The sequence below is a fragment of the Triturus cristatus genome, chromosome 6 (assembly GCF_964204655.1).
Source record: "Triturus cristatus chromosome 6, aTriCri1.1, whole genome shotgun sequence".
Taxonomy (NCBI): domain Eukaryota; kingdom Metazoa; phylum Chordata; class Amphibia; order Caudata; family Salamandridae; genus Triturus; species Triturus cristatus.
In genome coordinates this window covers 1,892,032,291-1,892,060,179 of record NC_140589.1, presented here as the reverse complement: position 1 = coordinate 1,892,060,179, position 27,889 = coordinate 1,892,032,291, and the positions used below count along the sequence as shown (strand labels likewise).

Below are 27,889 nucleotides of genomic sequence, written 5' to 3'. Positions count from 1 at the left end.
GCTTGCCAAAATGTTTCTCAAATATGAATTTACCTTTGAAAAAATTAAAGACAAGAGGAGTTTGGTAAAACTGGAACAGTTGTTTAATTAAACATAGTGGCCAGGAGATCAGGCAACAGAGTCGGGGTCTGCAGCATGTCTCAAAGCAAATTGATTTCGACATTTTATACTCTACATGAAGCATCATAAAATGATTTATGCTTTCTTTCGGTGACAGAAATTTGGGCTGGCACTGGGCCATAAATAGGGAGTTTGATAAGAAGCACGGGTGGGCCTCGACTTCATGTGGACATAAAACAGGGCCACTGGGTATGTGGCTAGATGTCCAGAATGAGGAGCGCCTGATCACTATGTGTTACGCGCATGCTGTGTTCTGATCGGCTGTGTTCATAACTTGGGGGCCGATTACGATGGCGTACGGACTGGAATCCGTCCGCCATCGAAGTGGTGAATGGGACCGTCCGCAATACATGTGGTGGTCCCGCACACCCAATTAGGATGCGACCGCCACCATGGCGTTCGCATTTTGCACTTTAACATTTCGGCGGGTGCTGCTGACTGCAGCACCCACCGCGATGCTCAAAATGCATGTTGTGCATTTCACTGCACTACCTGGCAGGCACCACACGGTGCCTGCTACTTGGTGCAGGGAAATGTAGGGGGGTAACTTGGGTACCCCCCAGTGCAAAAACCCCACCCCCAGACACACGAGGGGCCTGCAACGGGCCCCCAAAACCAATCCCTGCCAGCCTTTAAACGGCGGTTTACCTGCCAGGGAAAGGCTGGCTGAAGACAGCATCCTAATTTGGCGGACGGTGCCTGCTAGGCACGGACACCATTTATGCATGCAGACCACTCCGCCAGGCAATCGGAACGATTGCCTCTGGCAGTTCCATGGCGGACGGTCTTTGCGTACGCCTTGATCACAGTCTAGATCCCCCCGCCATCATAATGTGGCGGGGTAAAAATGAGGACCGATGGCGGAATGACCACCACCGCATGGCTGGCGGTGGCAGTCCATCTGCTATCTTAATGACCCCCTTAGTGTGGCATCTGACTTTATAGTGTTTTTGAGAAAGCGTGCATCTCCGGTCAAGCGTGTTTTATTGAAGCCAATCTTCTGAGACCATTGTGGTGGTGCTGCCTATCTATGGGATCAATCTAAATATTTCTGTTCTCGCGTTCTTTCTAAGGGTTAGGTGTTTGCCACCTGTGATCTGCCAATCAGTTGCTTCAGGCCTAAGTTGCAGGGCTTGCCTAATAACGTATTTCTGACTCGGGGTTGAGGGGGGATCACATCGGATGAATTCAACAACAGAGATGCGAGTTCATTTTTACACGTGCATATATCATGGTGTACATCGTATTGTCTAATATTAACACCTATTTAAACTATAAATTGATTTTCGGAAGGCAACTGTGAAGGGGATACAAATAAAAATATTTTCTGGACTGAATGGCACTAGAACCGTTGATACTTCCTCCTCTACAGACAACAGCATAAAGGAAAAAGGGTTCACTAGCATTCGCTTTATGGATACTGAAGCATCATGCAGAAATATCTAATAGAATCATCTATTATACTCTGGTCACACGCTAAATCAACCCTTCATTTTTTGTTTTTTTGACTGGCTTTGAGCTATTTTATTTTAATTTATTTGATTTTCAATTATATCATTGGGTGACATTAATCAATTTGCAGTTTTATTTTTTCAGTTTGCTTTAGGACAACAATCACTTATTTCAGGGCAACTTCTAAAGCAATATTTTTTGCATCAAAAATGACAACAAAAAGAAAACATGCAGGGTTTTTTTCTGCTTCAAATCCTACTTTTGTAAATTTTCTCTGTGTTAATTTGTTTCAAAAACACTGATTTGTATGAATTTGTGTGGTTATGACAGCGAAGCAGTATTTTGAGGGGATTATGTAATAAGATGGGGCTGAGTGACGCAAAGCACTGTCAAACACTTACCATTCTAATACCCTAAAGACAAAACTGCAAATTGAGCAACACCCCTCGAGTGCATGTGCAGATATTAGTAAATAATAGCCATTGTGTTAATTGGAACTTTTTATGTTACAGACAAACAGGGCATGTGTCCCCCTGAAAACATTGCCAGAAGCTGTACCTACCCATTAGAGCCCAAGTGCCTAAGTGACGGCAACTGTCCCGGAGAGGAAAAGTGCTGCGGGGCCTGCATAAAAAAGTGCACCAAGCCTTATCAAGGTATGTGGGTAATCTCCTGGTCTATGCATACCATATTATACTCATATCTAAGAGTTCAGGGGTTCATAACTCACAGGTGAAACCAATCACATACAAGATAAACCAACCATATGAATCAAAGCAAGCAAAGCCAGAAGCAAAATAGGGATTGTGCCTTGTAATTATCAACTAAGTTGTATGTATTTAGCAGGTAGCTGTCCATCAGAAACGTTGTACATAGCATCAAAAACACTAATATGTTACACTGGCAGTTTGACAAAACACATATAACTGGCTGGAGATGGAGAAAGGGACATAAAGTATGACAATGCATGCATAAACGCAAATTAAAATACTTGCACAGTAAAAAAATTCTGAGTTCCTCAGCCAGACCAGCCAATGATGAGAAGACAGACTAAAGGCACCTGTTTGCGGTTAGTAGTTGTGAGCCAATGAAGAGAGGTCTACCCAGAAGCGGCTCTTCCGTCTAGGCGGGGGAGCGTCGCCCCACTGCTTCAAATGCAAACTGAATACAAAAAATAAAATGATAATAATGTTTGTTATTATCATTTTCTTTTTTGTATTCAGCTTGCAGCTGAAGCCAGGTGGTCAGGGCTGGGCTCCACGCATCACCGGGGGGGGCACTTGTAGCATCACCTAAAGTTCCCATGACGCTTTGGCCAGCCATCTCGGGCCGGACAAAGCGTCATGCGCACTCGGCATGTTCTCCATGCATGTTGTATTACAGCCTGTGTGGAGAACATGCACAGCCTGCCAGCCCCTGTTTGAGCGCTGAAGCATGGTGCTCAGACCAATCACAACATTGCTAAGGCAACATTATGATTGGTCAGGGGACTCTGGGAGGCTGTGTGCTTCCTGCCAAGAGGAGGACGGAGAAAGAAGAGGTAGCGGCCAGAGGTAAATAGGTAATTGCTTTACTTTATTATTCCTTTCCTCCCTTGTTCTCCCTCCTGCCTCACCACCCCTGGTAGGTAGCAGCCGCTACTGGGCATACCTGATGTTGGATGGGAGACCATACACCCTACACAACACAGTGATAGTATTGGGACTGGCCAGGGCAGCATAGAATCTTTTTATTCAAATCAAAATAAGCTTTATTCGATATAAATTCTTAAATCATAAAAGCACAGTACATTAAAAATATATGCATTATATCATATGTGTGTAATGGCAAACCATTTAAAATAACGTTTGTTTAAGATAAAAGCTGCAGCATCATTTCATATGCATCCATTAACACACAAGAGTTTGTAAATATAATCATATCGCAGTAAAGAAGAAAGAGGCGTTACGTTGTTTTTCTGCATCTAACCGCCCCTTTCATGTATCTGGTTAAACAATCAATACATATTCCATCATCTAAAAGTTGCAGTTTTAAAAAAGTGCGGCAGCATTGTCTCAAACCTAACTCTTTTAAGATAGGCAAGATCCATCTTTTCCATAGTAGTGTATAAAATGTACAGAAAAACATAATGTGAATGGTGGTCTGGGTTGATATATCGTTGCATGTCTTTATTCATACCTTCAGCCACGCCCGCCCGGAGGGAAGCGTGCTTCACACATCACCCACTGGGTAGCACCCAGGTGGCTCACAATAGGAGTTTACAGTCAATGTCAGTGTGAGCTATGCAGGAGCTGAGCCTTAGACTGTCTTGACAGAATTTAGGTTTTTGGAAGTTCTTGTTTCAGGAATAGCCATCCAGCTTGGTGCCAGTAGGGATGGGAGGATGTGGCACAGTCTCTGACTTTGTCAAACAGAGGATGCACGTAGAGAAGTACAGCATTACCTGCAGCCTTAAAGAGTCTTATCAATGCAAATATTTGGATCAGGGCATTGCTGTGTGGGAAGGAGGCTAAGGGGCTGATTACGATGTCGGGCGGATCGCCACCTGCCGCATGGCGGTGGCGATCCGCCTGACATTTTCCTTCCCCCGCCACCCATTTACCCCCACCATATTAGTATTGCAGGGGGGTCCGCGGCGGACGGAAAGATCGTCCGCCGGTTTTCCACTGGGCGGAAAAGGGGCTGGATATGGTGGCAGTGTCTGCTAGACACCGCCATCCATATCAGAATGGGCAGCGGTGCAGGGCTTTCCTTGGCGGAGACCCTGCCAAGGAAAGCTAGGTGGAGTTTGCTGTCAGGGGCCCATTGCGGGCCCCCAGGGTATTGGGGGGCTGGGGGGTGCACATGGGGGGTACATTGTCATGGACAAGGTGGCAGGCACCGCGCGGTGCCTGTCACCTTGAGAATGACAATGCACAACGTGCATTCCCAGCATTGCGGCGGGCGGTGCTGTGAGCACCGCCCGCCACAATGCTGGGAATAGGGGATGCCATCCTAATTGCTGGTGCGGGACTACCGTACAACTGGTGGCTGGTCCCAGCACCGCTAGGATGTCGGGCGGGTGGAAGTCCGCCCGCCATCCTAATCGGCCCCTAAGTATGGATTTGTTTTATTCAATGCTTGCATTGACGCCTCGGTGGCTGCATTTGATAGGAGCTTCATCCTCAGGTTAAAGTGACTCAGGCTTTCTTAGTGGAAGGAGATGAGGGAGAATGTCGGGAAAGAGGATAGATCCAAGAATAGTGGTCAGAGTCATAGATGGGGAGAAGCAGTAGATCTTTTTTCATTGCGAAGTGAATTGATCGTACAGTGCATTTTATTAGAGCAAGAATAAAAAATAACAGTGTTCATTATATATTGTACACAGGATTAAATGTGTTAATTAACAGTTCAGGCAACAAACATTCATCAGTAGTTCATCCTTAGATTCAATCTTTGAGCTAACACCAATGCTTCTCAAATCATTTGCATAAACCATTCTCTTATGGTCAATTCTTTAAAGTTCCAGTGACTTCTTCATTTTCTGTATCCATTCTTCAAACATGAGGGTAGGTGTCGATCTCCATGTTTGTGCTGTGAAAGATCTAGCCACTAATGAGGTGAAATACAGCGTAATCTTTATTTTAGACCCTTACACTAGGCTCCCCCTGCATTCCCAACATGCTACACAGGATCCGGGGCTACAACACATTGTTCACTTACCCGCAGCCATTTAAACACAGATTCCCAAAGAGCTTACTGTTAACACAGTCCCATAACATATCCTTCCAGTTCCTAATCTCATAGAAACATCTTGTGCAGGTGGATGGAATGAGCTGTGAAAATGTGTTAATCAGCTTTGAAGTTACGCTGGTGGGCTACGGAAAGTCTCCCTAAGGATTTCTGCTCTCTTACTAACCTGTCAGTCTGAAAAATAAATGAATTTCCCATATGCAGGTATTTGTGGAACATACTTGTGAAGTCAACATTACATTTTTGTTTAACTACTTCAAACGTGATAAAGCTTTCTTGATTTCTTGATTGTTTATGTTCCCATACATAATATTTGGCTCATTTTGGTATCATGGTAGACGGTTCACTGACAAAATAGTGATGCAAAAATATCGAATGCAAAAATATCGGCTCTCTATACTCAAACAGGTAAGTACAAAAATATCTAGAGAAAAAATATCGATGAAAAAAATATAGTTATACAAAATAAGAAATATTAAATATGTTCAATAATAAAATTAATATAAACAAATAAAGTAGATTTAATATGATAATATCAATTAAAAAAATATGATAAACTTAATTAAAAAAAGTTAAACACACATACTAAGGTCCCGATTCCGATCCTGTAAAACCCGGGTACAAATGGTCGTACGGAGCGTTTGCTACGTACGACTCGTACCCGGGAATTCCACCGTACAAACCAGCAAGTACGATTCGTACAGAAATACCATTTCCGTACGAATCGTAAAAAACACCGTGCGGATAAAAAAGACATAAAATTCCGATCCTGGACAGTGCGTACGTGACGTCCGCACGGAGTCAGGCAGCGTTTTACGGACCAGCAAGTACGATTCGTACCCACAGCACTCCGCACGGCTATATTTTTACGGGAACCAAAAAGTGCCGGAAAAGCTAAGTACGCCGCGATGCACGAGGAAAAGAGGGCCCGGTACGTGCCGTACCCCCACCCTGTATGTACGTGCCGTACCCGCAGCCCCCCCCGCATGTACGTGCCGTACCCCCACCCCCGTATGTACGCACCATACCCCCAGCCCCCCCGCATGTATGTTCCGTACCCCCAGCCCCCCATGTACACGCCGTACCCCCATAGCGCTGGGGGTACGGCGCGTACATACTGGGGTGGGGGTACGGTGCGTACAAGCGGGGGGGGCTGGGGGTACGGCGCGTACATGCAGGGGGGCTGGGGGTACGGCGCGTACATACGGGGTGGGGGTACGGCGCGTACAGGTGCGGGCTGTGCTACGGTGTTGGGGTACGGTGCGTACAGGTGCGGGCTGTGCTACGGTGTTGGGGTACAGTGCATACAGGTGCGGGGCTGTGCTACCGTGTTGGGGTACAGTGCGTACAGGTGCGGGGTTGTGCTACGGTGTTGGGATACGGTGCGGAGGGGGGGGAATGGTACTGACATACGGGGGTATGGTGCTGACATGTGCGGGGTGAGGGGGGGCGGTACGACTCGTATCCGGGCACAAGTTTACCCGTGTACATGTGTGCTACAGCATTCGCTCCGTACGGGGCCTTTTACATGCGGTTGTGTATTCGGACAGGCGGTAAGGATCGCACTTGCGCGCTCGGACTTCTGTTTTACGATTTGCACGTAAAAATGTCCGGCTCCCTATCAGACACATTTCCCGACACTATTCGGACGTAAAAATTTATGGCTCCCGCTCGGACCATTATCCCGACGCAATTCGTATGTATTTTTCACGTACGAATCGTACTTCGCAGTTTGTACGGTACTTGTATGATTCGTACGTGAAAATATACGGATACGAGTCGTACGCAATTTTTTTTACCCGGATCGGAATCGGCACCATAATAATTCCTATATATCTACTTTAAAACAATTAATAAACTATTAATTTTAATTTATTTTATCATTTTAATATTATATAAAAACTTCCAAATATATACATGTGTATATATATATATATATATATATATATATATGTATATATATATATATATATATATATATATATATTATCTACTGGCGGTCGCCAGTAGATAGTTATAGTTAGGACCAAGTTTCCATAGGAAATCTGAAAATTCTATTTTGAATAACTTTGGCACCGGTTGACGAATCCTCGCGAAATTTTCAAAACTAATGGGGCGCTCCGTTCAGCTCCTACCCTGAAAGTCTCGGGGTGATTCGTCAAGCGGGGGCCGCGAAAAAAGGGGGTCCCAAAACGCGTTTTCCCCATGCATTTTTCCATAGGACCTTTAGTCGAAGGTACAGCCCGAACGGCTGAACAGAATTACTTGAAATTTGGCAGAGAGGTAGTCCTCAGGTCAGGGAAGTGCCGTTTGCAGGTCTGGTGTCAATCTGTTCAGTAGTTCCTGAGAAAATAGCATTTAAAAGCATATAAATATCTATAAGCGCGCACCGTGCGCGCACCGTGCGAGCACCCTAACGTGTGCAAGCGTAATTCTGATTGGTGGTTACATGTTAGTCAACGTTTGAATCGGTCGATATCAGGAAGTGTCGGCCGCCATTTTGTTTGTTTTCAGTGCGAGAGTGAAAAAGGAAGGTGGCGAACGTGAAAAGGGGGCAAGGTAGAGAGTTCCTGACCCCCTAGCCTTTGTCAGGGGGTCCCTGAAGGACCCCGAAGGCAGAAACATTTTTTTAAATTTTTTTGTTTTTTAAATCGCGGGGGTGCGCGCACCGTGCGCGCACGGTGAAAAACCAAACAAAAATAAAATAAAAACTTCATACGTAGTTTATTGTAAAATAAATATTTAAAAAAATAATAATACATAAATAAATTAGCATTTAAAAAAACGTACAAATTCACTGAAAAAACCATAGGTTTCACACACGTTATAGTTAGGAATTAGCATTTAAAAAACCTTGCAAATTCACTTAAGAAACCATAGGTTTCACACATGTTATAGTTAGGTGGATATTTCACTCGTAAAAAACCAATGAAATTCCCCCGTTATAGTTAGTTCAGATAACTATAACTCACGCGACCGCCACTCTATCACAAGGATGATGTCATCAGTGATCTCATGAGTGATGCCACTGACCATGTCATGAGTGATGTAATATGTGACGTCATGAGCAGTGGATTGCGGGCGCACGAATTATAGTTATCTGAACTAACTATAACGGGGGAATTTCATTGGTTTTTTACGAGTGAAATATCCACCTAACTATAACATGTGTGAAACCTATGGTTTTTTAAGTGAATTTGCAAGGTTTTTTAAATGCTAATTCCTAACTATAACGTGTGTGAAACCTATGTTTTTTTCAGTGAATATATATATATATATATATATGTGTGTGTGTGTATGTACCAATAACATGAAATCTGATTTAAAAAATATTCTATTATAAATTAGAACATTAAACTATTTAAAAATGATCAAACTTAAATTTCCCTCTCCAGTGCAACAGTAGGGAAACTGTTGGATAGCGAAGGGGTAAAAATTACTATTTCCACTCCAGTGAGTGCAACAGTAGGGAAAGTGTTGGATAGCGGAGGGGTAAAAATGACTATTCCCACTCAAGTGATTGCAACAGTAGGGAAAGTGTTAGGTAGCGAAGGGATAAACATTACTATTCCAACTCCAGTGAGTGCAACAGTAGGGAAAGTGTTGGATAGCGGAGGGGTAACAATTACTATTCCAACTCCAGTGAGTGCAACAGTAGGGAAAGTGTTGGATAGCGGAAGGATACAAATCACCATTCCAACTCCAGTCAGTGCAACAGTAGGGGAAGTGTTGGACAGCGAAGGGGTAAAAATTACTATTCCAACTCCAGTGAGTGCAACAGTGGGGAACATGTAGGATAGCGGAGGGGTAAAAAATACTATTCCCACTCCAGTGAGTGCAACAGTAGGGAAAGTGTTGGACAGCGGAGGGGTAAAAATGACTTTTCCCACTCCAGTGAGTGCAACAGTAGGGAAAGTGTTGGATAGCGGATGGGTACAAATTATTATTCCCACTCCCTTGAGTGTAACAGTAGGAAAAGTTGTGGACAGTGGAGGGGTAAAAATGACTATTCCTACTCCATTGAGTGTAACAGTAGGGAAAGTTTTGGACAGCATAGAGGTAAAAATTACTATTCCCACTCCAGTGAGTGCAACAGTAGGGAAAGTGTTGGATAGCACAGGGGTAAAAATGACACTTCCAGCTCCAGTGAGTTCAACAGTAGGGTAAGTGTTGGATAGTGGAGGGATAATAATTACTATTCCAACTCCAGTGAGTGCAACAGTAAGGAAAGTGTTGGACAGAGGAGGGGGAAAAATCACTATTCCCTCTCCAGTGAGTGTAACAGTAGGGAAAGCGTTAGACAGCGGAGGGGTAAGAATTACTATTCCCACTCCAGTGAGTGTAACAGTAGGGAAAGTGTTGGATAGCAGAGGGGTAAAAATGACACATCCCGCTCCAGTGAGTGCAACAGTAGGGTAAGTGTTGGATAGTGGAGAGATAATAATTACTATTCCAACTCCAGTGAGTGCAACAGTAAGGAAAGTGTTGGACAGAGGAGGGGGAAAAATTACTATTCCCTCTCCAGTGAGTGTACCAGTAGGGAAAGTGTTGGATAGCTAAGGGGTTACAATTACTATTCCCACTCCAGTGAGTGCAACAATAGAGAAAGTGTTGGATAGTGGCAGGATAAAATTTACTCTTTTCACTCCAATAATTTTAAAAGTAGGAAAAATGTTGGATAGCGGAGGGGTAAAAATTACTATTCTAACTCCAGTGAGTGCAACAGTAGGGGAAGTGTTGGATTGCAGAAGAGTAACAATTAATATTCTCACTCAAGTCAGTTCAAAATAAAAAGCAAACAAAATATTAACAACAATAAAAATATTTAAAAAACAAAATAAATTTAAAAATATATAAATATGTTAAACATTCAAATACATATGTATTTAACATAAAAACATATTATAATGTAAATGCAAATAACAAATACCTACACATATTATATTAGATAAAATAAAAAATTATTTCCAAAACGAATACATATTTTTAATGACAAAATATTTAGAAACATAAATTTACGCTACGCTACACGGACCCCCAGCGCTACGCGCTGGGGGTCCGCACCATACATACGGGGTGGGGGTACGCTCCATACCTACGGGGTGGGGTGGGGGTACGCTCCGTACCTACGGGGGTGTGGGTACGCTCCGTACATACGGGGTGGGCGTACGCTCCGTACCTACACGGGGTGGGGGTACGCTCCGTACCTACGGGGGTGGGGGTACGCTCTGTACATACGGGGGTGGGGGGTACGCTCCGTACCTACGGGGTGGGGTGGGGGTACGTTCCGTACCTACACGGGATGGGGGTACGCTCCGTACCTACGGGGTGGGGGGTACGCTCCATACCTACGGGGTGGGGTGGGGGTACGGCACGTACATGGGGGGCTGGGGGTACGGCGCGTACTTGGGGGGGTGGGCTGGGGGGTGTTCGGCGCGTATGCGGGCACATGTTTGGGCGTCTCCATGGTTGCTATGGGAGTTCGCTTCGAACTGTGTTTTTTCCATACGGTTGTGCATTCGGACGGACGGGACGGATCATACTTGCGCATTCGGACTTCAGTTTACCGATTCGTACGTAAAACTGTCCGGGGACGTGTCGGACACTTTTTCCGACCCGAGGACGTGTCGGGGAATTTTCCCAATGCGATTTGTATGGATTTTTTAACATACGAATCGTACTTGCCAGTTTGTACGGGACTTGTGCGATTCATACGTAAAAAAATCCGGATACGATTCGTACGGGGAAAATTTTTAACGGATCGGAATCGGCACCTAAATATTTAACACATATATTAAAAAACATCAACAATACTTATACAAAAAAACATACATCACATATATTGAAAATATAAACTCAAATACATAACACTAATTAAAAAATCGATATTTGAAAAACATCTATATTTGTGCAAACAATATTAATATTCTTGACCACGTTGTTCTTGCTGTCGATATTTCGGAATCATGATATTTCCAACTCGATATTTGTGTAAGTCGACATTTCCAACTTGATATTCTGTCCCAGCACCATGGTAGACAATTCTTAAGGGAATTTAGGTTTGCTCCACAGCGATAAGTCTTACCCCTGGCTATATGTCATAGCTCTTCTAATCCATAAAAGCATATTTCTGACATACAAATCTGACATTTAGGTGTCGATTCCGATCCGGTAAAAAAAAATACCGTACGACTCGTATCCGTATTTTTTTACGTACGAGTCGTACAAGTACCGTACAAACGGGCAAGTACGATCCGTACGCGAAAAATATCTACGAAAAGCGTCAGGAAAAGTCTACGAGAGTGCGCAGGAAATTTTTTATGTCCGAATATCGTCGGGAAAAGTGGACGAGAGTGAGCCGGACATTTGTACGTGCAAATCGTAAAACACAAGTCCGAACGCGCAAGTACGATCCCGACCGTCCGTCCGAATACACAATCGCACGGAAAAAGGCCCGTACGGAGCTAATGCAGTAGCACACATGTACACGGGTAAACCTATGCCTGTGTACGAGCCGTACAGCCCCCCACCCCCAATTCTGTCAGCACCGTACACCACCCTGTCCGCACTGTACCCCAGCCCTGCAACTGTACGCGCCGTCCCCCCTGTACGCGCATCACCCCCGCATGTACGCGCCGTACCTCCGCATGTACGGACCCGAGCACTGCCTGTACGCACCTTACCCCCTGCCCCCCACCGCATGTACGCACCGTACCCCCTGCCCCCCACCGCATGTACGCAACGTACCCCCTGCCCCTCACCGCATGTACACACCGAACCCCAGCACCGCATGTACGCACCGTACCCCAGCACCGTATGTACGCACCGAACCCCCTGCCCCCCACCGCATGTACGCACTGTACCCCCTGCCCCTCACCGCATGTACGCACCGTACCCCAGCACCGCATGTACGCACCGTACCCCAGCACCACATGTACGCACCGAACCCCCTGCCCCCCACCGCATGTATGCACCATACCCCCTGCCCCTCACCGCATGTACGCACCGTACCCCAGCACCGTACCCCAGCACCGCATGTACGGACCGTACACCAGCACCGCATGTACACACCGAACCCCTGCCCCCCCACCGCATGTACGCACCATACCCCCTGCCCCCCACCGCATGTACGCACCTACCCCAGCACCGCATGTATGCACCGTACCCCCTGCCCCCCACCTCATGTATGCACCGCACCCCCCCATGTACGCGCCGTCCCCCCCCTGTACGTGCAGTACCTCCGCATGCATGCGCCGTACCCCAGGTCCACCTGTGTATGCACCGTACCCCCACCGCATGTACGCGCCGCACTCCAACACCGTACCCCAGCACCCACACCCAGCATCGCGTATGTATGGATCGCACCTACGCGAAAAAGACTCATACAGAACCAGGACACTGCAAAACAGCACAAGGAGGGTCAATTTGACTCGCACAACACCACCAAACACATCCACACGACAAAATACATCTCAATGACTGACCTGGCACATCCAAACAGAGGCCCCAAATCACAACCACCTCTTATAACACACCCACCAAAATTCAAACACAGCCACACCCAAAAATGGACCAATAAAAAGGGCCCACACACACAACCCATGAGCCTTTGCAACAGACCCACTGCTGCCAGACCCCACACACAAACAACTCCACATTACTCAGACCTTCACTACACCTTCACTCATACACCTTCACACAACCTCCACCACAAACATCCCCCTCTTCACATTCACACACACACACACACACTCACATACACACCCACACACCCACAACCATCCACACCCACACCCCACACCATGCCCAGAGACAAGAATCCAAAGTTCCCTACGGCGGAGCTGGAGCTCTTTGTCAACGAAGTCATCAGAGTCGAGCCACAGCTGTTTGGAACATTGGTCAGACTTACCAGCATAGCTGCAAAATCTGCCATGTGGCAGAGGATTGTCAACAAGGTGAATGCTGTTGCGCCCGTCCGAAGGACCAGGCATAAATGCCAAGCCAGGTGGTACGATCTGCGCCCGGCGGTCAAGAGGAAAATGAATGAAGAATATGCCCAGACTAACATCACTGGAGGTGGGCCGCCCCGCAGACCCGTAGACTACCATCCCTGGGAGGAGAAGGTGATGGCCCTGCTACCGCTGGTGGGAGTACACAGAGTGGAAGGAGTCGCAGAGCCTGGTGAGTACACAAACAACTTACGTAACATGGGGGCAATGGGGTCCACACAACATATACACCAAATTCACGCAACTTCCCCCAAGCACTCAGCGCACACAACCACACTCATAAACCACGCTCATGCCACTAACGTCTCCATGCACCCTTCACAAATTAAGGCAAGGCCATGTCTAAGGCTACAACAACCACAAACACAAGACTGGATGTCCAGGAGGCTGGGAGGGGCCCACACAACACATTGTGGAAATGAGACGCAGACAACAATGCCCTCAGCCCATATGGCATAGGTGCATACGCATGCACAATGCACAGGGACTGGCAAACTACTGACAAGGTAGCTGACACTGGGCCCTGCTGTATGCAGCACAAGGCCCTCCTGGGACCACTGTACACTCAAACTCCAACTCCACAAGCACAGGTATCTAGCACAGGAACCCACACTCACTGTCATGCCAGCATGCACCATGAGGGGACAGACACATCACCTGGGAGACCCAATGACAACTCACACTACACACGACAGCACGCCCGGTCATCCCCCCCCCCCTAACACAAGCACACACCCCCGGGGCAGGCAACGGATTTACACACTCCCACAATGGACATGTGACACAACTACACCAATCCAGAGCCAAATAAGCATCAGAGCCACCAATCTACAGGTCAAACACTCAGGAGAACATCCCAATATGTCCCCCGCAACATACCCATACCCAAGTGGACATTGAGAGGAATGCTAGGGACAACCAACTACCTGGAGGAACTGTGTCAACTTGAATATGTATGAAACATAGATGTGGCAGGAAACACCATTGACATTGTCTCTCTCTCACACACAGGGCAACGTCGTCGATCTCCCCCCAACACTGGGGGGGGGAAGAATCACTGTCCCAAGCTCTGCGTGAAGACGATCCCACCGGCAGCGACGACTCTCACCACTCCGTGGATGACCCCGACCAACCTGGCCCCTCTGGTGCCCAAGCACCTGCAGCACCTGCGTCAGGTACATCTGTGCCAACCACCACCCCCATTCCTGCCACATCCCAGGACACACCCAGGAGCCCTGCTCGCACTGAACAACAGAGCCAGTCTTACCAGGAGGGACAAGGTTCTGCGGGCACCCAGGAGGAGGCAGGCAACCCTGCAAATGCCATCCCTCAGGGGTCCCGTAGACCCGATGTGCCCACAAGGGCAGGCCAGGCTCAAGTGGGCAGGGGTGGTGGGAGTGGAGGCAGGCGGAGGCTCGATCCTGACCAGCCAGCTCAGGACCCCGGTATGTCACACATACGCAACATCCTGGACTCATACCGGCGTGACACCAGAGGCATCGACCAGGTCGTGCCCAGACTTTCCGGGATGCAGGGGACCCTCGATGAGCTTAAGAACCTGCAGGTCGAGCATCATGCCAGTCATCAACAACACCAAGAACGGATGAAGGCAAGACTGGCTGAGCTCCTGGCGTTGCACAGGGACGTGAGCCAATCACTCCGTCAGAAAGCCCAAAGCCTGGCAAACTCTCCCTGTACCACCAGGCGTAGACCTGCACCAGACACAGGGAGGGACAAGGAGGAGGATTCGTCTGACGGAGCGTCCCTAACATCGTCAAGGCCTGCATCTGAGGGTCCCCGGAGGAAGGTGGGTCGTCCACGTAAAAGACCGTGAGAGTCAGTGGACCATCCCCATCTCCCAGGTCACCTGGCCTGGCCCCTGGCCCTCTGGCGCAACAGCAGCACCTCACCCAATGACATTCTCTGCCACATGGACTTGCTGGTCACAGTCTGACCAATGATGACCAACACTGTGGTCTGGACTCTGATGACTCCAACTGACAAGGATGCCATCTCCCCCTGTGAACTTTGGATTCTATTACCCCGGTAGTGCACCTTAGCACATCTACCAAAAGACTCACCCCAACAAAAATAAAGTCTTAATTTTCTGCACATGAGATATTGCTGTCATTTGGCATTATTCAACGACATATGTGTGTGGAAATGTCTAACTATGCCTGAGTGTTGAACTAACTCCAGCCATCCATACCCTGAGATCAGAGTCTGGTACAGGACACACATGGGTCACAAGGTATCATACAATGTAGGCATGGAGCACAACATTCACCTGTGATGGCCTCTGGCTGCTGAGGGGGTGCTTGCTAAACTGTGCGGAGAGACCTATTTGGGAGATTATCATCAAGGCGTAGGGGTCATGGCTCATGTGGAGGTACCCGGGGAGGGAGTCCCAAATATGTGTGGCCAGGTAGGAGAACAATGTCCTGTATGCTGGAGTATGGTGGATGTGAAGAACGGTGCCCAGGGCAAGGTTGGATGCACGGAGATGGCCCAACGGGGTCTAGGATGACAGACGTACAAGGTTGGTGTGGGGTCGGGTTTGTGGACTGCCTCCTGAGTGTGGGTGGAGAGTGTGGAGGTCATCCTGCAGCAGACAGTGATCCATTGCAGCTATCTATGCTGGACGGTGAGGTGGCTGGGGCGCAGGGTGTTGAAGCTGAGGTGTGCAGATGCCCCCTGGAAGTGGACCAGTTTCCTGGGAGTTTGGATGTACTTGCTCCGTAGAAGGCAGGGCAGTATTTGACACGGATGTTGCCATGGACCTGGGGGATGGTCTGTCTTTACTTGGAGTGGATCCATCTGTGGATCAAGTGCATAATGCAGAGGGCGTTGCAGCAAGAGGTACAGATGCTGTGGACTAGCATGGCATATGTGAGCCCGCCAAACATGATGCACACCATCTTGTGTGTGTGGCCACTGGGTGCTTGTGCAGGGCCCGCAGCAGCAGGCGCCATCTCCCTTCAATATGTCACATTTTGCACACAAAGACTAGGATGTCAGAAGGACAACTGCAACAGGCGCGGGTGTAAAGTAAGGAGTGTCCAGTGTCACATGGCACACCCAGCGACAATGCATGCACAATCACCAAAGAGCCATTACCCCGGATCAGGAAACTGAAGGCCGACCTGCACACAGGAGACACACCCTCAGCAGCTGTTGATGGCCCATTGTGTGGTCGACCTAGCAAAAAAACATACACGACCATGTACTACATGCCCAATCGGGAGCCTAATCCATGAGCAACTGCATGCATGTCGCTAAACTACACATGGACTCCTATGCATTATCTACAATAAGTATGCCAGATATGCCGAATGCTAAGTGGCAAGAGACCTGCATTGACAGAGATGAGGCACCTTGGAGTGTTACGAACACCTTTATTACTCAGCCTCACACTAATGGAAATGCAACCATTGGAACAGACTCACAGGTCATTTGGCTGAACATGTGTGACCTACACTGGACACCCCCTTCAACACACAGATGTGGTAAATCCTACAGAGCTGGCACACAAGTGAAGGGGTTGAGCCTAACACCCCTTGCTGCACACGGAGAGTGTGCAATTCCCCATTGAGGCTGTCAAGGGAATGTCCCACACCATGTCCACCATTAGCATACGGTATGTTCCTGAGGGACGTTATACACACATTGATGCCTTCATCAGAATCCACAATCCATGACAGATGACTGTCAGGAAGGGTGACTATCAATTCATGGGAGCCATGCAACATGTCATGTGGCCCATGGTGAGTCGACATGTATGCATGGTAACACAACATGCACAGGAGCAGTCCCCACAAATCACAAACACGTACCACCCACAAAACGCCTTGCTGCACTCCTTACCCCAAATGAATGTTCACCATGTCTGTGCATGTCACTCTGATCCAGCACACGTTGCAATAATCATGAGGAATAGCAGGACGGCAATGATGCCATGAGCAGACGACAGCCGCAGGAACCTGGGGAGGACAGACACACAACAAGTCAGCTAAGATCTAGTAATCCGCAGACATGTACATGTAGTCTACAGGAATGATGCCGTCACCATGCTATTAATGATTTTTGTGTTCCTGCAAAAATGTGTGGATTGACATCATCACTTGAATGACACATCAGAACACACCTCCAAATCACACAGTCAGCTCGACACACACATTGCAACACATGCCACACAAGGCTCTAAGCGTGCACACTCAGACACAGGGACTCACCATCATGAGAAGAAGTTGCGGATAAGCTGACTCCGGATGTCCTCATCCTCCTCCTCATCCTCACTTACCCCGTGCCCAAGCCCTTCATCCTCCTCGGGCAGATGATCCTGCTCATCGGGATCCAGGATGAGTGGCACGGCCTTCTCCACTGCCACATTGTGCAGCATGCAGCACACAAGGAAGATTTTGCAGCCCTTCACCGGGGCATATGGGTGGGTGCCGCCGGTCTTGTGGAGGCACCGGAATTTGCTCTTCAGGAGGCCAAACGTCCTCTCAATAACGCACCTCGTCTGCCCATGAGTGTCGTTGTACCGGTGTTCTGCGGCAGTTCTGGGGTTGCGGAGAGGCGTCATCAGCCATGGCATGTTGGGATAGCCAGAGTCCCCTACATGGAAACATCATGGGCAGAAGTGGGTCAGGAGAAGCAGTAAGATATTGAGATACCGCAAAACACTGGACTAACAGAGTATACCCACCAACAAGACATGCACGTTCGTTGCGCAGCTACAGCATCATTTCAGGCACCTTGCTACGCCTCATGATGTAGGCATCGTGTGCTGATCCTGGAAAACGGGCACAGACATGGGATATCAGCATGTTAGCAAGACATACCACAAGGGCATTGATGGAGTGGTAATGCTTGCGGTTACGAAAGGCTACCTCCTGTGCCTGTGGTGGTACCAAAGCCACATGTGTCCCATCAATGGCCCCAATGACATGGGGCATCCCTCCCAGGGCATAGAACTCACCCTTGACACCTGTCAACTGCTCACGAGTTGGAAAATGTATAAATTCATCCAGGTGTAACAACATGGCCTCTAACACATCATGCAGGACACGGCTGAACATGGTCTGGGACATGCCACCTACATCAGCTATGGTCAATTGAAACGTACCCGTGGCAAAGAAATGTAGGGCTGCCATCACCTTCATCTTGGGTGTCAGTGCAGTAGGATACCTGTGCAGCGGTTGGAGGTGTGGTGCCAGCCTTGCGGTCAAGTTGTCAATCAACGATTGTGAGAAGCGGTAGCGGCGTATACAGTCACGTTCCCTCATATCAGCCAAGTCTGGCATTGGTCGGGGGAGAGGCGGTGCCCTGCAGAAATTTGGAAGGAATAACGAAGATTGAGTACATCACTACACAAAAGTCAATGAACAGAGCACATGTCCAACAGATAATACACATATGCTACATACAGAGTCTGTTCTGTGCAATGCATTCAGGCCACGTATGGCAGCCAGGTGATACTCCTACCAAGAGTCAGCTACACACGTGGGTGCTCAAGGTCAACACGACATGCCATGAAACTAGCTGTGGGCCAGTGTAAGTGAAAAGCCAGACGCATAACAGGAGTGACAGACATCCACATATCAGCATTTGAAGGATGTCATCTCATACAGACAGCTGGCGGGAGTCTAGACGCACAGGTCACATGTAATCTTGAAAAGGACAGACAACACACATTACCATGAAGGGGTACATGTCAAAAACTGATGACACAGACATTGAGAGAATGCAGATATTGCCTCATGTCAGGGAGTCATCTTCGAACCATCATGACACATGTAACGTGTGAGTCCATATGTGGCATGGTGTGCGTATATGTGTGTCATGCACATATGCACACAGACACATGTTGGATGCTGCAAAAGCAGATGGATTTGACGGAACACCAACGGAAAGCTCATGGGAACACATGACACACACTTGACATAGTCACATCGTGGCACGCTGGGACTCACATGTGAGGTGTAATTATCCGTGTACCTGGCATCAGGGGACAGTTGCGGGTGTTGCTGACTGTGCCATACCAGTGATGCAGTGCTTGACACGTGTGTCCTACATGCACACATGTGCAAAGTGTGAATGGGAAGTGTGCCATGTAGTGCCCCATCACACATGACATGTGTAAACAGCTCATCACACATCTATTGTGCCACAACATGAGGAGACATGTGCCACATCACTAGTGATACGGGCCGTACTCACGCGTGTACGGGCCGTACACGCGTGAGTATGGCCCGTATCACTATAGTTGGGGGTACCGTAGGTCCTAGTGATAGGCACGTACTCACGCGTGTACGGTCCATACACGCGTGAGTACGGCTCGTATCACTGTAGTGATGGTGCCCTAGGGGTACGTGTGAAACGCGCCGTACCTGTGTGGGGAGTTAAGAATTACAATGGGGACACATGAGGGACAAGTATTAGGGCCTAAATGCATGCAGGCTGTCATGGATACCGAGTTTCACGTTCAAAATAGAACATCATGTGGTCTGGAAAAATCAGTTGGCCACATTTAACAATGTTGCAAAGTGGTTGTTGACTTGACATCATGCTGCAAAGTCGAAAGATGCAAAGGCTGTCACTGGTGTCTGTTTAAAGGGATTGGAGGAAACGTAGGATGCAAATGAGTCTGACCAATCACTCTGTCCTCCTGTAAATGAAATAGGCCAGCAAGGCAGATATAAGGCAGCCAGAACCCATGAGAGGGCACTTGCCTGCACAACATGTCAGTCAATACCACTGCTGCTGTATTGTCTCCCTCTGGCACCATGTCAAGGACTGTGGAGAGGGCCCAGCCTTTCACCCAGGAGGAGAACGAGGCCCTGCTGGATGTGATCCTCCCACAGTACCCCATGCCGTATGGTCGACCAGGGGAGCAGGTGAGTGCTGACTCCACTACCTTTGCCTGTGCACCTTTCTTGTGTCTGTCACTTCTGGCATTGTGGCCAGGTGTGACAGACATGCAATGTTGGTTGGAGTGGGTCCCAGGGAGGGGGGGCTTATGTCTCTCATGCAGGGCTTGATGTAGTTCATGTGTGTACTCCTCACTTGCATTGTGCTTACTGTGACATTCACTGCATAGTGCATGGCACATTCCGCCAGCCTAATCCTCTTGGGCATTCTTGTTCTATTGTCCTGCGGTGATTCAGTGGTCACCCCGGTGTGACAGGTGACTGCACCCACAGATGTGTGAGAGTTGAGTGGAGCTGTGGTGAGAGTGGTGAGAGTGTCCAAATGATGTGTACGCCCCCTGGACATTGATGTGTGTGAATGTTCCTTGTCATGTGGGTGAGTGTCCATGTGGAGTGTTGCACCACAGCTGCATGGAGGAGGCAACTGCTCAATCCATATGATGTGTGAAGTAAGCCGTGCTGTGTGTCTGACTTGCTGAGGTAGCCCCACACCTGTGACCCCCCCTGGCAAGTGGCACATGTGCAGAGTGAGGTGTGCATCTGCAGTTGGCAATGGCAGGTGATTGATGTGTGCCTGTGTGTGTCTGTGTACTCTGCTGAGGTTTTGTCAGTGGCCTGGGGCATGTGACTGATTTTCGGTGCTGTCCATCAGCCTTCTGTTGCTTGGGATGCACAGTGTGTGCCATGATCAGGGATTGTTTCGCACCCCTCATGCCACCTGTGCATTTACTATGCCATGTTGTGCATTGGTGCGCTCACAGTGGAAAAAGTCCCTATGACTAAGGTGCTATTACTTACCAGCATACTATGCCCTGTTCAACAGATCAAAGATGTTCAAATGTGTGTCTCTGTGAAATGGTGCAGGTGTAGTGATGTTGTCCCACTTTGTCATCCACACAGGTATCCACCTACCACAAGGGGAAGATCTGGAAGGATGCCGTCAAGGCCGTGCAATCGGTGGAGGGTCGCAGGCGGCGCCGGCCACAAGTGAGGAAGAGATGACAGGACAGCCGGTGCTGGACCCGGAGGATCGCCCGGGTCATGCTGAAGGAGGAGGAGCCTCGCAAGCATGGCGGGCGCCGGCGCCTGACCCACCAGATGCGGCGTGTCCTGGTGGTGGTCTTCCCTGACCTGGATAGGCGGATACGGGAGTTACAGCAGCAGGAAGGGGGTAGGTACATGTGTGTTTGTTGTGTGTCGCCAGCTTTTTGATCTGCTCAGTCGCCTGGATACACTGCCAGGCTATATATGTGCAGTGTATACCAGTTCCCCAAAGTCAACCTGTGCTGTTCTTCCTCCCTTCCCCTGCTTGACATGTGTTACCTGGTCTGTGTGCCATCACTATTGCACATGGTCATCTCGGCTGCCAGTTTATCAAGGTGCACACTGCTTTCAGCATCATGTGTGGGGGTGGTCTGCCTGTGCCCTGTCCTGTTTGGTCATTTTGGGGTGCTTAATTGTTGGCACTGATGCTGAGTCTCAACATAGGAGTGTGAGGGTTCAAATGAACAGACTTGTAGCATGCATTACCAATGTTGTGGCCTCAGACATGATGTGCATGAGTGGGACATATGCTTAGTGCCGGGACGGTTGCTCCTGCGACAGTCAACTCATTCCAGGACCATGGAGCAGTGTGCACACTACTGTCCCCTGACACAGCCTGCCCTCCTACTCATGTGTATCATCCAACACTGTGCACATTCACTGTGGGTACATCATGGCTTTGCCTCTGTGGCATTGTTCCCTGGCCTAGGTTGTATTTTTCACATGTGTGATACATTTGTCCACTGGACAGGGATACACCAGTTTGCTTGTGCATACTCACACTGGGCAGTGCCTGTGTGGCTATTCACAACAATCTGTTGATGTTTGTTTCAGACCAATATGTTTTGCCAGCCCTACAAGGTGATGTCGTGTTAATGAAGCTAGTTTTCAAGCACAGTTATTGTAACCCTGAATAAGAGGTGTCACTTCTTGATCGGTATCAGTCACATTGACTCAGGTATGGGTTGGTGTGTACGGGAGGGGCGTACATGTTCAACCCTGATGTTTCATTGCCAGTTCTGACTTGTGTGTGATGAGTCGTAGTACAGACAGTCATCGTGCAGTGCCCCCGTGATGTTGGCCAGTGCTTAATGTTTGTGCGTCATTGCCAGTGTCAGTTTTTGACAATCATGTATCCTGGTTGTACATTTTTGCCACCTGTGTGTGGTTCGGATGCTACACAGTTGTGACTTTGTGTGCTGACATCTGTGGGTAGGTACATTCTGGCTTGCCATGAGGGGGAACCCACAGTACAGCTAGGCTTTTTTGCTACACAATTGCAGGCCCATTAGCTTATGCATTGTCCTGGGTGTGGACATGTGTGCCACTCCAGATGACAGTCAGTAGGTCATATGTGTAGCCAACTGTGTGATCAGGGGACGGATAGCCATGTGACAAATGCCATTATTCAAGTTGTTACTCTGGGAAAATGTCCATTGGCACTCACTACACCTGTCAACATGTCTCAATGTTTCATATGCGTGACCTTGTTGTTTTGTTGTGAAGGACAATGATGTGCCTGCATGCCAGATGTCTCCCAAGGAAGTGCACAAGACACCACCTTTACACTTTCCAGGGACACGCTGGCACATTTTACAGTAAGGCACAGTTTGAACAAAACTTGTTTTGAGTTCATACATATACATCTTCCCACAGTGTGCTAGCAATTGGGTTCGTCCTTGGTTGTTGCTGATACCAATTTACGAGTGTCAAGTCATCCAGACCACCCTGGTGCCATGTATTTGTACTTACTGATACGCCATTTCTGCCTAACAGTGGCTGATTTGAATGAGTCTAGCAGCTCAGACAATGACTGTGTACATGTAGTTTGGTGTGCACCTCCTTGTGTGACTTCTGCTATACAGACACATGTGTGTTGTGTTCAGAGTGCCACATTCACACATGCTAGACATGTCCATTATGTAAAGGGTTGTGAATCTCCAGGAGTCACAATGTATTGCTTTGGGGTTTCAAAAGTACTCACAGGTCTCTGAGTGTGGGGACACCTTCTGCATTGGCATGTGGTGTTTGGCCTTCGTTGCAACAATACTGTTTGTTTCACAGTGAACAAGAGGTGGCATGCCTTCATAGTCTCGCTGTGCTCAACTGATCCCAGACACTAGCTTCTCATGATCTTGTGATTTCAAGTTATTTGCTGTTGTGTCCTAATTTTATTTTTATCCAAGTGGCAAGGTGGGTCAACCAACTGGGGAGTGCAGGGCTTACATATGTGGGGAGTATCCTAGATGTACTCATGATGCCTTTCCTGATATGCAGTGTTGCCTATTTTCTTTGGACTCATGTGTCAGATGTATACAGGTGACTGATTTTTTCCTGTCTTTTCACCTTGCCCACAGCATCATCTGAGGACACCGAGGGAGACACCGGCACGGACGTCGAGGAGGGATCGAGCAGTGGTGCCACCACTGCTGAGGAGTCGGTGGAATCCAGTGGCACGGAGGGCGAGGGGAGTGAGGCGGAGGACCTGCCCAGTACCAACACAGACTACGAGGCAGACGGGTCCGAGGCTGAGCTCCCAGAGGGGGCGGAGGCTGCTCCCACAGCTGAAAGCAGCAGTACATCTCTCGCCACCCCCTCCATTCACATCACCGCCCTCCCACTTGCTCGGGTCCCTTCTGTCCGTGCTAGGCGCCCACATGTCTCCTTCGTGCCAGGCACCGCACCCCCTACCCCTGTCCCCCCTACTGCCCTCGCTGCAGAGTCTGTGGACATTCAGCGGCAGTTGCAAGTTGGGCAGACATCGATCCTGACTGTCCTCCATGGCCATACCAGACTGCTGACACAGATGGTGTCGCACATGGAGGGCATGTCATCAGCGATGTCTGACCAACGGATGTTGCTGAGGTCCATGGACTCGTCACTGACGGCAGTAGCAAATCACCTGCAGCGCTGCGTCCCCCCCCTACCCCTGCCCCATCCACAAGTCCCACAACCATGCCTGTCCCAGTCACACCAAGACATCCACACACACGCACCCCACCAGACAGTAGGAGCACACCACCACATAAGGGCAAGCGCACACCTCCTGACACGCACACTCAGGGGGAAGCAGGCACACCCACTGGGTCTGGGGCACACAGGCAGGCACGCAGCCACAGTCCTCGTCCACATGACTCACTCCCCAGTCCCTCCGATGTCACTCCCCTTGGCTCCCCTGCCCCAGATTCGGAGAAGGAGGCCTACTTTGCTGGGCTGGGCCTCAGCCCCACTAGTTCACCTGGGCGGAAACGGTCAAGGCACTCTACGGGTAGGGGAGTTAAGTCCCCCAGCCCGTCCACCACCTCCCCCAGTAGCGCTGCAACCCATCCCTCCGACCCCCCCCCTCCTTGGGGCCTGTTGTTTCTCCGGGTGCAGGGGAGACGCTTGAAGAACTGGCAGAAGTGTGCAGAGCCGAGCTCGCCTCCAACATTGGCGCTGCCCCACCCCCTGTGGTGGAGTCGTCCGTCCCTGCACCCACCACACCTACCCTTCCCCCTCCTGTCCCTGCGGTGCCTGGTCCTTCCCCACATGATGCCCCCCCCCCCCAGTCGACGACACAGTCTTGTGATGTGCAGGCAAGCTAGGGGAGACGCATGGCCATGTGGCCCCCCCCAAGGACTGATGTAATGGACTGGCCATTGGCCTTTGTGAATAGTCTCGTTTACACATTATTATTTTGCTGCTGAATAAAGCCTTTTCTTTTTCGTTTGGAAAGTCTTGCATTTCAGGTATTGAGGTTGATGCTGATGCTACAGGAGTTGGGGTTGTGGGCATGTGTTATGTTTCAGGGACATGTTGTACTCTGCTGCTCATGGGGTGGAACCTGGTATTTGCGTGCCATCACAAGGTCTCTGCAAAGATTCTTTGTCGTGTCTGCTCTTTGTGTTTGGAGACATTGTCCCAAGGAGTGTTCTTTCCTCTGTGTCACCTGGCATCTCCCCTGCAGAGAGTTGCACAATTGTTGTGTTGCCCTGTGTCTACATATCCTTGGCTGGTGATGGATCCCTTCAACTCTGGCCATGCCTGCTCAGCAATGTGTCCGGCTGCATAGTCTTTGCCATCTATGGTACTCACTGTACTCATGTATAGAGTGTTTTGCCATGCCTTCACGGAGACATTGTCCCTTTTCCGCACAATGCATGTGTGTAATCCCAGCCTAGTACACATATGGTACTTGTCCTGCTGGGTATTTGAACACCTGACTCACAATTGTGGCCTTTGTATCTGTGGGAACTCCACCCGATTCCTTCCGTGACAGACAACATCTTGGTGGCTAGGCCAGCACTTGAACATTCCTATCAGTCCTTGGATGTGCGTGTCAGTGTGTGTTCTCTTTGGCTCTCTTAGTTTATTAGGCAGTGGCATGACTATACAGTCTTGTGGCATGATCTCAGTGTGTGTATTGTGCTGCATCTGCCAGGGGTGGTTATGCATGTGTTATTTGTCCTCACACCCACATGGGGTTTCATGCAGTGGGGGAATTACATCCATCCTCCTGGGAGTGGGACACTGCTGTCAGTGATGTGTTGCTATGGCACTATCATCATTGTCCTAAGTTATAGATACGTACATTAACCCATGGAGCTGTGGTCTTCTGATAATGATGTACACCCCCCCCCCATATGTCTGTCCACTGCTGGGAGTCCTCTGCACCCACCCCCATGGCTCTGTCCACGCTGGGAGTCCTCTGCACCCACCCCTCATATGTCTGGGCACTGCTGGGAGTGATAGGCACCCACCCCTCATATGTCTGGGCACTGCTGGGAGTGATAGGCACCCACCCCTCATATGTCTGGGCACTGCTGAGAGTGATATGCACCCACCCCTCATATGTCTGGGCACTGCTGGGAGTGATAGGCACCCACCCCTCATATGTCTGGGCACTGCTGGGAGTCATAGCCACCCACCCCTCATATGTCTGGGCACTGCTGGGAGTGATAGGCACCCACCCCTCATATGTCTGGGCACTGCTGGGAGTCATAGCCACCCACCCTTCATATGTCTGGGCACTGCTGGGAGTGATAGGCACCCACCCCTCATATGTCTGAGCACTGCTGGGAGTGATAGGCACCCACCCCTCATATGTCTGGGCACTGCTGGGAGTCATAGCCACCCACCGCTCATATGTCTGGGCACTGCTGGGAGTGATAGGCACCCACCCTCATATGTCTGGGCACTGCTGGGAGTGATAGGCACCCACCCTCATATGTCTGGGCACTGCTGGGAGTGATATGCACCCACCCCTCATATGTCTGGGCACTGCTGGGAGTGATAGGCACCCACCCACCCACTTGCGCCCTTGCTGTGGTACACTGCTGTCCTGGCCATACACCACCCCCAATTTACAGCTGATGTGCTGAACCAAGCCGTACACCTGCATCCGTGGCGTGTGTACGCCTTGTGTCCATCATGTAATGGGGCTGTAGGGGTACGCGTGTATGGACCGTACCCACACTCGGTGGGCGTGGGTACGGTCCGTACACGCGTACCCCTACATCACCACTACTATGGTGGTACGGACCACAGCCACGCTCTGGGGGCGTGGGTACGGTCCGTACCACCATAGTAGTGGTGATGTAGGGGTACGTGTGTACGGACCGTACCCACGCTCTGGGGGCGTGGGTACGGTCCATACCACGATAGTAGTGGTGATGTAGGGGTACGCGTGTACGGACCATACCCACGCTCTGGGGGCGTGGGTACGGTCCATACACGCGTACCCCTACATCACCACTACTATGGTGGTATGGACCGTACCCACGCTCTGGGGGCGTGGGTACGGGCCGCACCACCATTGTAGTGGTGATGTAGGGGTACGCGTGTACGGACCGTACCCACGCTCTGGGGGCATGGGTACGTCCCGTAACACCATTATGGTGGTGACGGGTACGCGTCCACGTCCACTTCCGTTGTGGCGGGACGTGGGATTGGTGGACACGCCCCCCGAAGTGACCAGACCATGGAGGTAATTATTGTGCAGGTTGTATTTGTATTTTGTGGGGTGTGGGTTATGTTTCCTGCCCCTTGCACCCCACCCCCCTCTTTGCCCCTGGGGGTTGTTCTGACCTTCTGCGGCGTCTGCATCGGTTTCTGTACATGAGGTGGTAGGCTATGAGGGCCGGGATGACGCGTAGGTTGGGGTCCATCGCTGTCCGTCACATACTGGTGCTCCTTGTTCGCGTCGTCCTCAATTTCCCGGCAGTTTTTGGCTCCCGTAAAAAATGCTACGTGCGGAGTGACGTAGGCACGAATCGTACTTGCTGGTATGTGAAACGCTGCCTGACTCCGTCCGGACGTCGCGTCTGCGCCGTCCAGACTCAGATTTGTATGTATTTTTTTGCCGGTCGGTGTTTTTTACGACTCGTACGGAAATGGTGTTTCTGTACGATTCGTACTTGCGAGTTTGTAAGGTGTTTTTCCCGGGTACGAGTCGGACAGAGAAAACGCTCCGTACGACCATTCGTACCCAGGTTTTACAGGATCGGAATCGACACCTTAATATTTCTGTATTCTTCAGGATTCAAAAATGTGCAAATGAAGCCCTGCAAACCATACATCCCAGTCGTTACCCTTATGTGAATTGTATTATATTTAAGTAAT

At 49.4% G+C, this 27,889-nt stretch overlaps 1 protein-coding gene across 1 annotated transcript in view; it reads left to right on the top strand.

Moving 5' to 3' along the window:
• LOC146822325 (uncharacterized) overlaps window positions 1-27,889 on the top strand; it is a 670,174-nt gene that overhangs the window by 432,683 nt on the left and 209,602 nt on the right. Inside the window, exon 8 of the mRNA XM_085610040.1 lies at window positions 2,085-2,228. Within this exon, the coding sequence (XP_085466166.1) occupies window positions 2,085-2,228 (144 nt within the window). The remainder of the gene's footprint in view (window positions 1-2,084; window positions 2,229-27,889) is intronic.